General features: G+C 36.6%; 1 protein-coding gene across 1 annotated transcript; it reads left to right on the top strand.

Moving 5' to 3' along the window:
• Nucleotides 1–823: 823 nt before the first annotated feature.
• Nucleotides 824–9,751, top strand: LOC114544261. Its single transcript, XM_028562941.1, has 3 exons — nt 824–910; nt 6,486–6,548; nt 8,443–9,751. Exon 3 carries the CDS (start codon nt 8,465–8,467, stop codon nt 9,749–9,751), a length of 1,287 nt encoding a protein of 428 aa, XP_028418742.1. The 5' UTR covers nt 824–910; nt 6,486–6,548; nt 8,443–8,464.
• Nucleotides 9,752–12,153: the final 2,402 nt, after the last annotated feature.

Here is a 12,153-nt window from a genome sequence, read left to right on the forward strand (position 1 = left end):
GTTCTGCCATTTTCCCCTGTAATTACACTGAAATACTAAATCTGGTTGGTTATTGTGGTGCAGAGCTTCAAACTTATTGGCTTATAAATGATGTGATTAATGCTCAAAAATAGTGCGATTTGGGAATTAATCACACTATTTTTAACTAATCAGATTGCAAGAAACACCATTGATTTCAAAATGAATATAATAAAATGTTAAATCCGCTTATTCTTTTTTCATCCTGCTATTTAATCACTTATATTTTTCCCTTATTAATCCTGCATGAGTATATATTTATGATTATGATTTTTATATTGTGTGTATATCATCACTACAGTATGATAACATTGGTGTCAAGCCAAAGCACAACCGGAATACTTGGGTTCAGCTCATAGGCTGACGTGAAAACCATATTTTGATTGTTACCTGTGTTGTAAAATTGAAGATACAAGTGGGGTACAGTAATAGACTCAATAATTACGTCACAACATCGTTTTAAATTTAGAACCACCTTAACTTCGATGAGCCAGGTGCAAAGATGCAAAACATCCTTCTTCAACACATGCATGAAAAATAATTTTTCATTTTGACAAATAAGTGTGGAAATTAGCCATTACCCAAGAATTCCTCCCCCCCCCGGTTTCTACGGCCTTCGCTGTCACTAACCATAACCGTATTTCCATACATCAAGAGTAGCACAACGAGGATCATGTATGATCGGGCCCTTAATTATTGTTATTTTATATTGCACCCGACGTCACCTAGAATGGCCTTATTAAAACTTCACAAACAATATACTAAACACAACATGCACATTTGTCGTTGAGCCTTGGGGTCATACATTTTTTCCAGTTTCGTTGCCTGGCCCAGGTGCTGCGTTGGATTTTGGCTGAAACCTGCGTACGGTAGTTTGTCGTGTATCTGTAAGGTGAGAGTATAGATATTAATGTGTATGAAATCATTTAAACGAGGAAACTTTACATTTTAATTGCATTTATTCGACTATTTTGAATACTTTATCGATGCCATACTATAGCGCCATTTTCGAAAGGTGAAATAAGAACGTTATGTGGTAGACAAGCGACTATTTTTTTACATATTCAGTGAAACAACCTTCTCAGCATAGGGTACAAGAAATGACGTATTTAAATTAGTCTGAAAAGTTATAGATACATTGACTTTAATTAATGGTCCTATATAAAAAGGCGCTTGTTGGTGAAGTAAATAAATAAACGTTTAGATTGGTTATTCAGGCAATGCTTAATTCTCATATAAAAGATTATAGGATTATAGCCATGTATGCTAAAAATGTGAAAACCACACTTAATACATAATGATTATAATTGCAATAAGGAAAGGATTTAAACGAATGGTTTAAGCCTGATACTGATTATTTCTAACATTATGGAAAATGATTTAAATATTGCATGCCTGCTCAGAAAGACGTATTTATCACACAATTAGAATATTTTAAAAATGTGAAATACCGCGCATAATTGACCCTTTGAGCGAGCAGATCTGGTGGGGCTACTTTGAAAATCACGCAATTCAAAGGCTACCTTATACAGGGTGTCTCAAAAAAACGAAAACTATTGAAATTACTCATTGTTAGAATTTGAATGCAGTGTAGCTCGTGGGGATTTAATGCAACTTATAAAATGCTAAATGCTTTGTGTTGCTAGAGAAAAGGGACATGGCGAAGGTCATGGTGTTTGAGATGCACATTTAGATATTGTTATCCGTATTTGTAAATTGAAAATATTGTCAATAAATATCATTTTCGCGTACGAGCAAATTTTACTGCATCATATGCATGCATAAAAATGCTTATGGCAAACATTTATACACCTGTGGGTCCCAACAGAGTGCTTAGGCATTTAAAACGAAATCACACATAACAAAGTAATTGTTCGAGTTTGAATGCCTAAGCGCTCTGTTGGGACCCACAGGTGTGTAAATGTTTGCCATAAGCATTTTTATGCATGCATATGATGCAGTAAAATTTGCTCGTACGCGAAAATGATATTTATTAACAATATTTAAATGTGCATCTCAATCACCATGACCTTCGACATGTCCCCTTTCTCTAGCAACACAAAGCATTTGACATTTACTGAGTTGCATTAAATCCCCACGGGCTAAAATTCGTGCACACGGCATTCAAATTTTAACAATGAGTGATTTCAATGGTTTTCGTTTTTTTGAGACACCCTGTGTGAATATTTTTAAATAATAGCAAGGCGCCTGTTCTGGCGTTAACTCCGGCATGGCGTGCACGTGCCAGTCTTCAATATAAAGCTTCTGAACATAAACAATACAGTTCATACTCATTTAGATGCCTTGCGATCCTAAATGTTGTTCGATCGCGAAATTCAGTTAAAAAGTATAGAAGTTCAATTATTGTGTAATCATTATTATGTCATCTCCGGGGCAGGTTTGGCTACAAGATTGACAAATTTATATTTCGATCGCCCCAGATCTTCCCTATTGCACAATATCACTCTCTCTTGGAGCTGCTTCATGACCCGAACAAGATATACCAGTCACTTCATATTGGTTTAATCTGCCTGACCTGGCAGGGGTTCAGGCAGGTTCTGATACAAAATAATATATTTAACAACCACTGGAGTTGCTGTCAAAGCCTAATCTTTTCTTGGACAAGATTTATCATGGTTAAATAGTTATAATATATCGAAAACAGTGAGGTTTCGCCGACAAAATAAAAATCTCCCAAAAATGCAGAAGGGGAATGTCTTCGAAGTGGGCTCAGATTTGAGCCTGGTCAGTGGCTCTACCATGTCCATTTAGGACCACGTGGCGTCAGAAGAGCTTCTGCGCAGTGCGCAGAAGGCCGAAGTCCACCATGTTTTCGACTTTAAAAAGATGGCGGCGAAGTTACTGAATTTCGAGGAGCACTCCCTCCAGGAATGGAGGTGACATCCTCAGCTATTTCACGTACTTTTTCCGAATTGGGATGATTAATGAATTCAGTATCGTTTAAAATTCGATCGCAAATTCCAAAAGAGAGGAACGCACACCGCACACGAATTGGCTGCATCAATTGTGGGGCACGGAATGTGGGATTTTTTCTTGCTGTTTTGCATTTCTGCAGCAAGGTGATAGTCGTGCGTACTGTTCGATGGCTGTAATCTGGCTGACTGATAAAGGAAGCCAAAGAAAGCAATTATCCTTACGTGTGCGAGAGCTTACTGAGTTTCGTCAAATTTAGGATTGTTCAAATGCTGATTAGAAACTAGGATGGCTTTAATTCGCGGTGGGCTTTGTTATGAGTCAAAGCACAAGTATTGCATCGTGATGGAGTAAGGACTCTTACAAAATCTGAGACATTCAGTGATATTTCGATCTCTTTTGGCGCTGTTTTGGATAGTTCGTGAATCAACGGATCCGCTCTTAAGTTTTTCACTACAACATATATGGGATGACAATGCTTACCATCGTCTTTATATTTTGCAAGGTACATAGAACCGAGACTGCCGCGACCAAGTTTCTTTTGTTTGACTATGTTTTCCCATTCAAATTTAGGGGCTTCCAGTGTATTTTAGTTAGCGAATTCTGTTTTGGATGCATGACAAGGTTATAGACAGCTAGTCGAATCCATATGATCTGTGGGCACCTGGTAATCGTTAACTAAAGGCGTATGTCAGCGATTTGATCATAAACTTGTGCGCCCGGGTTCAAATTTTTTTTTGTCATTTCAAAAGTTGTAAATTTCACTTGCGATATTTCGTAACTTCTGAAAAGGAGCAGAACGAAATCAGCCTTTATATGTAGCCAATATTCAGTTTTTCCGGTGTAACGGCAATGTAAATTAATATTAACCGAACAATAGCCTTAAATAGTGCCAAAAAAACCCTGAATATACTTGTTCGATCGTCAAATTCGCAAGTTGGATACACAGCCGCATTGTATCCTCCCATCCGCATTTTATCCTCTCATTCGCATTTTATCCTCTCATCCGCATTTTATCCCATCATCCGCATTTTATCCCATCATCCGCATTTCATCCCATCATCCGCATTTTATCCCCAAATCCGCATTTTATCTCCTCATCCGCATTTTCCTATCCGCATTTTATCCTCTTATCCGCATTTTCCTATCCGCATTTTTCCATCTGCATCCGCAATCCGTGTCCGCATTTTATCCCCACCCTTCAAAAGTTCTCACAAATATTAGGGGTCCGGACCTCCATCACACGAAGACAGTGTTGTTGCGTGCATTACTCTGCGAAACAACACTAATCTTTCTTTACCTAAATGTCGGACTCATAGGCATAAAAACAGTTTTTTCCCAGCAATGACCTACCGTTACATACCTAAATATAGGACTGGATTGGTGGTTTAAAATGTTTAATATTCATAGTCTGTACTATAGAAATTTTAAAATAATTATCTGTAAAACGGTCTTAATTGTAATCGTTGAACTGGAAGACGAACCAATCATTCGCGCAAAGGATGATTGTATTTTTGAGCGCTAATAACTCAATTTTTTAATTACACAATTTAACAATATGCCTCCAATTATAAATGGGATACTTTTCAGGAAGTTAACAGGGACCGAATGCCCCAAACTCTTTACACTACACCAAAGGCCCCGTTTACACTACACCGGATTCGTTTGTCGCGATATCTTCGTCTGCCTTTAAAGGAGAATGGTTAGTAGCAAATGTTTACTAGTTTGATAGATTTGGTGTATTTATTTCAATCTCTGACAGCAATTTTTTTACTGCCTTTTAATAGCTACAAAATTTGAACCACTTTGAAAGCAATCCGGTATAAATTGTGAACCAAATGAATTTTGTTTTCTGCTTGAATCTCGTCTCAATAAAATACAAAGATTTCTTTCCAAACCGATGAAATTCGTCACTATTTACGACACTAAAAGGTTGTCTTATTTTGTTTCCAACAAAGACAAACTTCCTCCTTTATCTCGTAGCAATTTAGTATACGAAGTCGCTTGCCCTGGCTGCGGGAAAACCTATATTGGCATGACGCAAAGGTGCCTTTCTGTACGTTTGAAAGAGCATTCTACTAGGCTCTCTTCTAGTGCAGTAGGCCAACATTTCTCTGAGTGTGAGCATGCTCAATTCTTAGCCACACTACAAAACCAGTTCTCACTACTCAACGATATACCATTATCTTTGAATAACCCCTCTCCTATTGAGAACTTAGTTTTCAATAACTATAGAATTCTTCACATAACTAAATCGAATAACTATCATATCAGTTCTCGCCTTTTCCTTGAAGCACTCTTAATCAAACATAACAAACCTTTCCTTAACACTGGACTTAAAGCCAGCAAAGAACTACAACTGTTCACTTAATCTCTCTATATTTTAATTGTCAGGTCTTTCTTTCCTTAAATTAATCTATCTAACATATTGTTGTAAATATAGCATACATATTTACAGTTTTATTCAAAACCTTATCATGTTTCGCTCTGCTTGATTTACCGGCCTTCCGCCTACATGCTGGATTGATACGTGCGCTCTGTCTCTCTGTGTTGTGTATATATGCGTTGTAAAGTATTGTATTTCATTCTGTCTGAAGATGACTTTGTAATAAAGTCGAAAATTTACAGTCTCAATCTGTGTCTTGTTTGAATTATATTTTGATTCTCAAGATGTCTTGTTTATTCGGAATTTGCTTTTTACTTTACTTTTTTAAGGTGGCTCCTTACAATTTTTTAAAATATTGAAAACTTGTGGTTTTGATTTAAAATTTTGGCACGAGATTTCTTGCTAAGGAAAAGAAATTTTCCAGATATATTAACCAACATTCTAACAGTCAGAAATTGCCCATAAGCATGACGTCATTACCGTTGTTATGGTGACAATGGCGATTCAATATGGCCGACATTTTACCTATTCACGCATTTTACTCGAAAACAAGTTCGGTTACCCCCATTTTTTATTTTATAAAAAGTTTTCTTACAAAAAAATGGAAAATTTGAACCAGTTAAAAAAAATTCTATAGAGCCAAAATCATTAAAAATGAAAAAACGTGATTTTTCGTTATAGAATTTTTTTGGCTTTATAGAATTTTTTTAAACTTGCTCAAATTTCCCATTTTATTGTAAGAAAAAACTTTTTAAAAAATAAAAAATTGGAGTAACCGAACTTGTTTTCGAGTAAAATGCGTGAATAGGTAAAATGACGGCCATATTGAATCGCCATTGTTACCATAACAACGGTAATGACGTGATACTCAATAACAATTTTCGACTATTAGAATGTTGGTTAATATATCTGGAAAATTTCATTTCGTCTGGCAAGAAATTTCCTGCCAAAAATTTCAATCTAAATCATTAGTTTTCAATATTCTTAAAACTGTAGGGAGCCACCTTAAATTGTCGGCTGGCCATGGTTTTTAAATGAAACCTGTTCTACTTATATTAATAATTAATGACTGGAATATTTGTGTTTTCATGATGTAAATAACAAAATACTTTTACTAAGATAACTTATTTATCTTTTGCTTTTTCAGAGACATTGGTCCACACATTCCTTAATATATTTCAGACGCACCTTGGTCTTATGGAACCACAGGGTATGTAATAACTCGTAATAAACCTTTGTAAATATTCGCATTCCTACACTGCCAGTCAGAAGCACCAGAGTTCACTAAACAAACCAAAAAAAATATATTTATATATATTATTTACCGTGGTCTCAAAAGGCTACGTTTTTGTGATCGAGGGAAATATTCCGACCAAAATCATATTTTACGCTTTTCTGCAATCTGATTGGCTACGAGAGCGGTCCGTATGAGGCCGTACAGACCGCGCGAAATTTAAATCCCCAGCGATGACTATGAATCGGACTAAATAGAATTTTTTGACGTTTTCTTTCCTTTCAATGAACTATTTATATGTTTTAAAAACGAATTATTTCTCTTGATGCTTGAATTTTGCTTGTATATTCGTTTTATTCGCGTTTGAAATGAATTTCATGATCAATCTTGCTTATTCGGCGCAATTTAATAAATATATATATAAGGCAGGAAAACGTCAAAAAATTCCAATTAGTCCGACTCATTGTCATCATTGGGGATTTAAGTTTCGCGCAGTCCCTACGGCCTCATATGGACCGCTATCGTATACAACCAATCAGATTTCACAAAGGTGTAAATATGATTTCTGACCAAAAAATAACATGAGTTACTATGGCGCAACGCTTATACATTTGGGTAAAGATCATGCTTGCCTGTAGTCTTCTAGCCACGCTCGCGAGCTGCTAGCCCTTCAGGCGCCTATATAGGCACCCAGCCCTGTATACCCAGCGCCCAGGTTATGCTTATTGTAATTGCCTCTTTAACATGGAAAATATAGGAAAATATGAGAAAGTAAATTCTTTCATCTGTCGATTCAAGTAAACTTCGCCAATTTCAACGACTCCGAAATCAATCACTTAAAATCATCCTTATTTTACTCAAATAAATAACAAACAAATATGTTTCTACATCCATTGAAAAAGCTTATTTCACATTGTAATATGAACACAAAAACCGCTTTTGAATGTTAGGTCTTTATCACGTGTAGGGTTCAAAAGGCCGCTGTGTCTGTTGCAGATGAACAAGCTGTGAAAACGGCTGAAAATCATAATTTAAATACATTAAAAAAGTAAAAATGCGTGCGCACAACATAAACACACGAAATAAGACTCGTCGTGAAACTTGGTCCGATACCCTACCGGCATTCTCATTAAACCAGTTTCTTTTTCTTGTCTCTTGTCCTTGACTTTCTTCTAGGACAACCTGCAGACAATTGCCCGTTTCAAAATAAAGAGTAAAGTAATATAACTCGCTGTAAAAATTTTTGCTTCATCTCAATCGACTTTAAACAAGCAAAATGAGGCAATTAACGTGCGTAAGACAATAGGCAATTAGGTCAGGTAAGGTCGGGTATGGCCTGTGACGTGTAGCACGAGACAATTGGCGCGCGCTTCTCCCCACGTGGAGCCGGTTCTCCCCTTGGCGAATTCTCTGTTCACGTGAAAAGGACTTGCAGCAAAGTAACTTGCCTGCGAGAATACTTTTCACAACCATTTCTTTTCGCTAGCGGAAACACCGACGAGATTTATGATTATAATGCAACAGACTTATAATGCGACAAACAAGAGAAGCTGTTGTGTGTGTGGTAGAGCCTTTGGCTTTCATAAAAAACGAGTACACTCTGATTTGCATGATGCAAAAAAGCTAAACAGTTATTGAGCAATCTAAGACTACATTATATAAACTAGTATAATCAGATTAGATGGTAATATACTATATAAAGGGAGTTTTCTACCTTTTCGCTTAATTTTGGTTGATATTTTGTGAATCACGGAATCAAACTCCATCGGAGATTCCGCCGAGTGAAAAATTGCCTAAATTCCACATAGTCTTACCTAGTGTCTTCCTAACCAATTTAAATTTGAAATTCTATATCTTTTTTCCATTATAGATCTGAATCTCGTGTTATAGAAATGGACAGACACGGCTGGATAACAAAATTCACAGCTCTTCGATTTTTCCTGGGTGGCATTGAAATCTACATTATCGCGCCTACAGCATGGTATTACATCAGATCCCTGGGTCAAACCAAGTTTTTTCTCGCTTTAGTCTTCACTTCGTACAATGTTGGCGCCATTATTGCCGGACCCTTATTCGGATTCTTAACAGATAGATTTGGAAATCCTAAGTTTATGTTCAGCTGCTGTTGTGCGATGAAAGTGTTTGCCAGTATTCTATATAGTGTCAACTACAGCGCATATTTCCCTCTTTTTGGAAGGCTAATGACAGGACTAAGTGGGGACATAGCAATTCTTCTTGGACAAGTTGCATTACAGACCGACGAAGAAAGTCGTGGAGAGAACTTCGTATTCCTAGAAGGTGTATATTGTCTTGGTGCGGTATTTGGTCCTGGAATTGGAAGTTTTATTACGTTTCGTGCCTATATATTTGGTTGGCAAATAGATGAAGGAAATTCGCCTGGGCTTGTGTTAGCAATCATATATGCTCTCTTCCTCATTGCTTCTTTTCTGTTACCAAAAGACATTTGGGTGGAAAGTGTCGCACGTAATACCCAGCCACCCTCGAGTGATTGTAAAGAAGTCAAGAAACGAGATGATCTTAATCACCGTGAACAAAAGTTGCCCGAAAACCTGACCCCTGGTAAAAAACGAAGCACGATATGGAATTCGAGAATCTTGTGTCTTCTTTTTCTTATATTTTCCAGCGAGATATTCTCGAGTACAGCTACTTTCTTAACCCCCATTTTGGCACTGGACCACTTTCATTTGGAACTCATTCATGTCAAATATTTTTTCTTGAACTGCACTTTGTTCACCCTGGTTTTGTTTATCTGTCTTTATCGCGCCTCAGAGTGTATTGATGAAAGGAAGCTATTTTTCGCCGCCTTGATGATGGAAATTATTGCCATAGCATTTCTGATGTCTTTGGCATTAACGTGGGATCATGTCACAAGCGTCCAATATTATATTCTGCTAACATACATTTGTTTTGGCATGCCATATTTCGCAAACCCCTTGGGAAATTCTATTCTCTCAAAGATAACCCCACCTGAAAAAGCGACATTCATCCAAGGTGTATCACTTGCGTCTGTACATTCAGCTATTGCATTAAGTCGAGTGTTGTCCAGTTTTGCACTTAGTAAAATGAGCCTAATAGGTTACTGTCTTTTCATGGCCAGCAACTGGTTAATTGGTATTATATGGTATAGCGCACAGTATCGAAGAATGACTTCGCTTTAGGGTTAGGGTTGTGGCTAGGTCTATGTTATACGTCGCATTTTTGTCGCGTCAAATGCAATTCATACAATAGATAACGAGATGATAAACCTCATTAAGCTTCATTATCATCTCATTCGGTGCGACCAAATGCGACGTTTAGGTTTAGGTGACATTTGCATTTACACTGTTTCCCTACTATATCCATTGTACGACAATGGCTATTACTGTAGATATTAAAACCTTCTATAGCACAGGATGTATAAAAAAACTGCAACCACTTCATATTCATATATGTTCGCTTCTATTCAATAGCAAAAGATCGAAGGCCCCTGGGAATTTTAAGGGTTGAGTTTTTTTACACACCCTGTATTTCCAGCTAGCATCCATACATGTCCATAATACGGATTTTGAAAAAAATTTCAAGTGAAAGATAAAATAAGATCCTATTAATTATTTGCAAAATGTGGAAGAATGCAACCACCGCTTGAAAGCAAATCAGGTTTCAGCAACTATTGGAATTACGTTATTATTATTCTCTTCATGTGCGTGGCGTCCGCAGATATTGCCATATATCAACTGCAGCTGAGACGGAATTAATTAATTAGAGTTGCTCTCAAAATATTTCATTGATAATTGCTAGAATAGGCTAAAGATTATTTTTTAAAAAATATATATATTTATTTTCAAGCTTTACTAGTTTTCATGTGGGTACTTAGGGTTTTGAGAAATTTTTTAAGTCCAGGTTTGATGATGTAGAATTAAGAACCAAACTGAGCTATAGATTAAAATTAGCTTTAACGTATTGAATACTATGTTCGAAATAAGAAACTATTGATTGGCCAATTATACATAGAAGCCGTTTATATGACGTTTCAATATGGCCACCAATTCTCATTAAATCACGAATATTTCACAAACTCTTCGGTGCGATGTCTTCTTTTTCCACTGAACGTTTTGCCAGATGATTAGTAATTGACAGGACAATTTTAAGAAAAAGTTATTGATACAAAAAATTGGTTTTACGCATTTAAAAAAATTCCTATCAATAACGTTTTTTCAAAATTGTCCGGTCGTTTACTAAATGATTTGCAAAGCATTCCGTTAAACCTCATTGTTTCCCTAGCAATGGCTTTCATAGTTAATAGTTTCTCATCCCAAATTTTAACGTACTGTGCAATATAATCAAAAGTATTATTGATCTTTAGTCCCAATATTAGTGTAATTCGGTACAACAAACCTGCTATCTAGAATTTTTACAAAACTCCAGACTGAGCCACCTTAATACATAACTTACATAAACGCTTGTGTTTAAACTAATGTTTTTGCTGAAACAGTAGAATTTTGGGCCTTATCAAAGGGTTATCACTTTTTTATTTCTTTTATACAGGGTGTATAAAAAAAATGTCCCAAATGTAAAATTTCCGTTTTTCAGGATATTTTGCAGAATTTTGGATTTTTTTTGTCCCGAGGTATAGTTGAGAGCGAAAATGTTAAGCTGAAATTGAGATATTATTTCACTGTCTAAAAGTTGGAAAGGTTTTTAATAAACTGTCAAAGTTTCAGGAAAAATAATGCATACTGGGAGCACCGCGCGACCCCTAAAGGTGACAAATTTTTCATAAATGTATCGTTGATTTTAGCGTGGCCGATCTCATGCAAGGATTGGCAAATGAATAAATTAAAGCGAGAAACTTAACACAAAAACAAAGCGATTTATTCGTGATTTTAATCCTCAGCATCTCCACCATTTCATTCTAAGCAAACTGCGGCTCGTCTGAACATGGTAAACACGGAACGCCGAACCATTTGTCTGTCCATTCGCCTAGATTTGCCGGTGGTCGCCTATGCGATTTACAAACAAGTACGATCGTACTATTGGACCAGGAACTGGTGAAGTATAGATTCAATCTTTCTCTCCAGGATGAAATTTCAAATATTTATGAACCTATATAGGCAATCTTGCGAACGGTTATGTTAAAATTGTCGTTTTTCTACAATTTCTCATCTGCAAAGACACTTAAAATGTGCCGTGTTGCACATCTATGTCCTAATCTATGCTGCTGTAGCTGGCGAGAAGCTAGCGTTGCGTGCACCGTGCATGCCACTGTCATTATAGTCGTTTTTTATGTATGCTGGGCAAAGCCTAAACAAACAAGACGCCGTTCTGGCGTTAACTCCGGCGCACGTGCCAGTCTTCAATATAGAGCTTCTGAACATAAACAATACAGTTCGCGTATTGTTTCGCATACATATTCGCATTTAGATGCCTTGCGAACCTAAATGTTCGATCGCGAAATTCAGAAGCACATCGCAGTATAGAAGTTCAATTGTTCAAAAATGTAAATAAACCGCATGATACATTCGCTTCGTCTTACAGTTTGCCTTTGGAATTTGCGCTTATATAGTTATATTAAATCTCCGAT

This window comes from Dendronephthya gigantea, unplaced genomic scaffold, assembly GCF_004324835.1.
Source record: "Dendronephthya gigantea isolate DGI-Jeju-01 unplaced genomic scaffold, DenGig_1.0 000708F, whole genome shotgun sequence".
In the NCBI taxonomy this organism is placed as follows: domain Eukaryota; kingdom Metazoa; phylum Cnidaria; class Anthozoa; order Malacalcyonacea; family Nephtheidae; genus Dendronephthya; species Dendronephthya gigantea.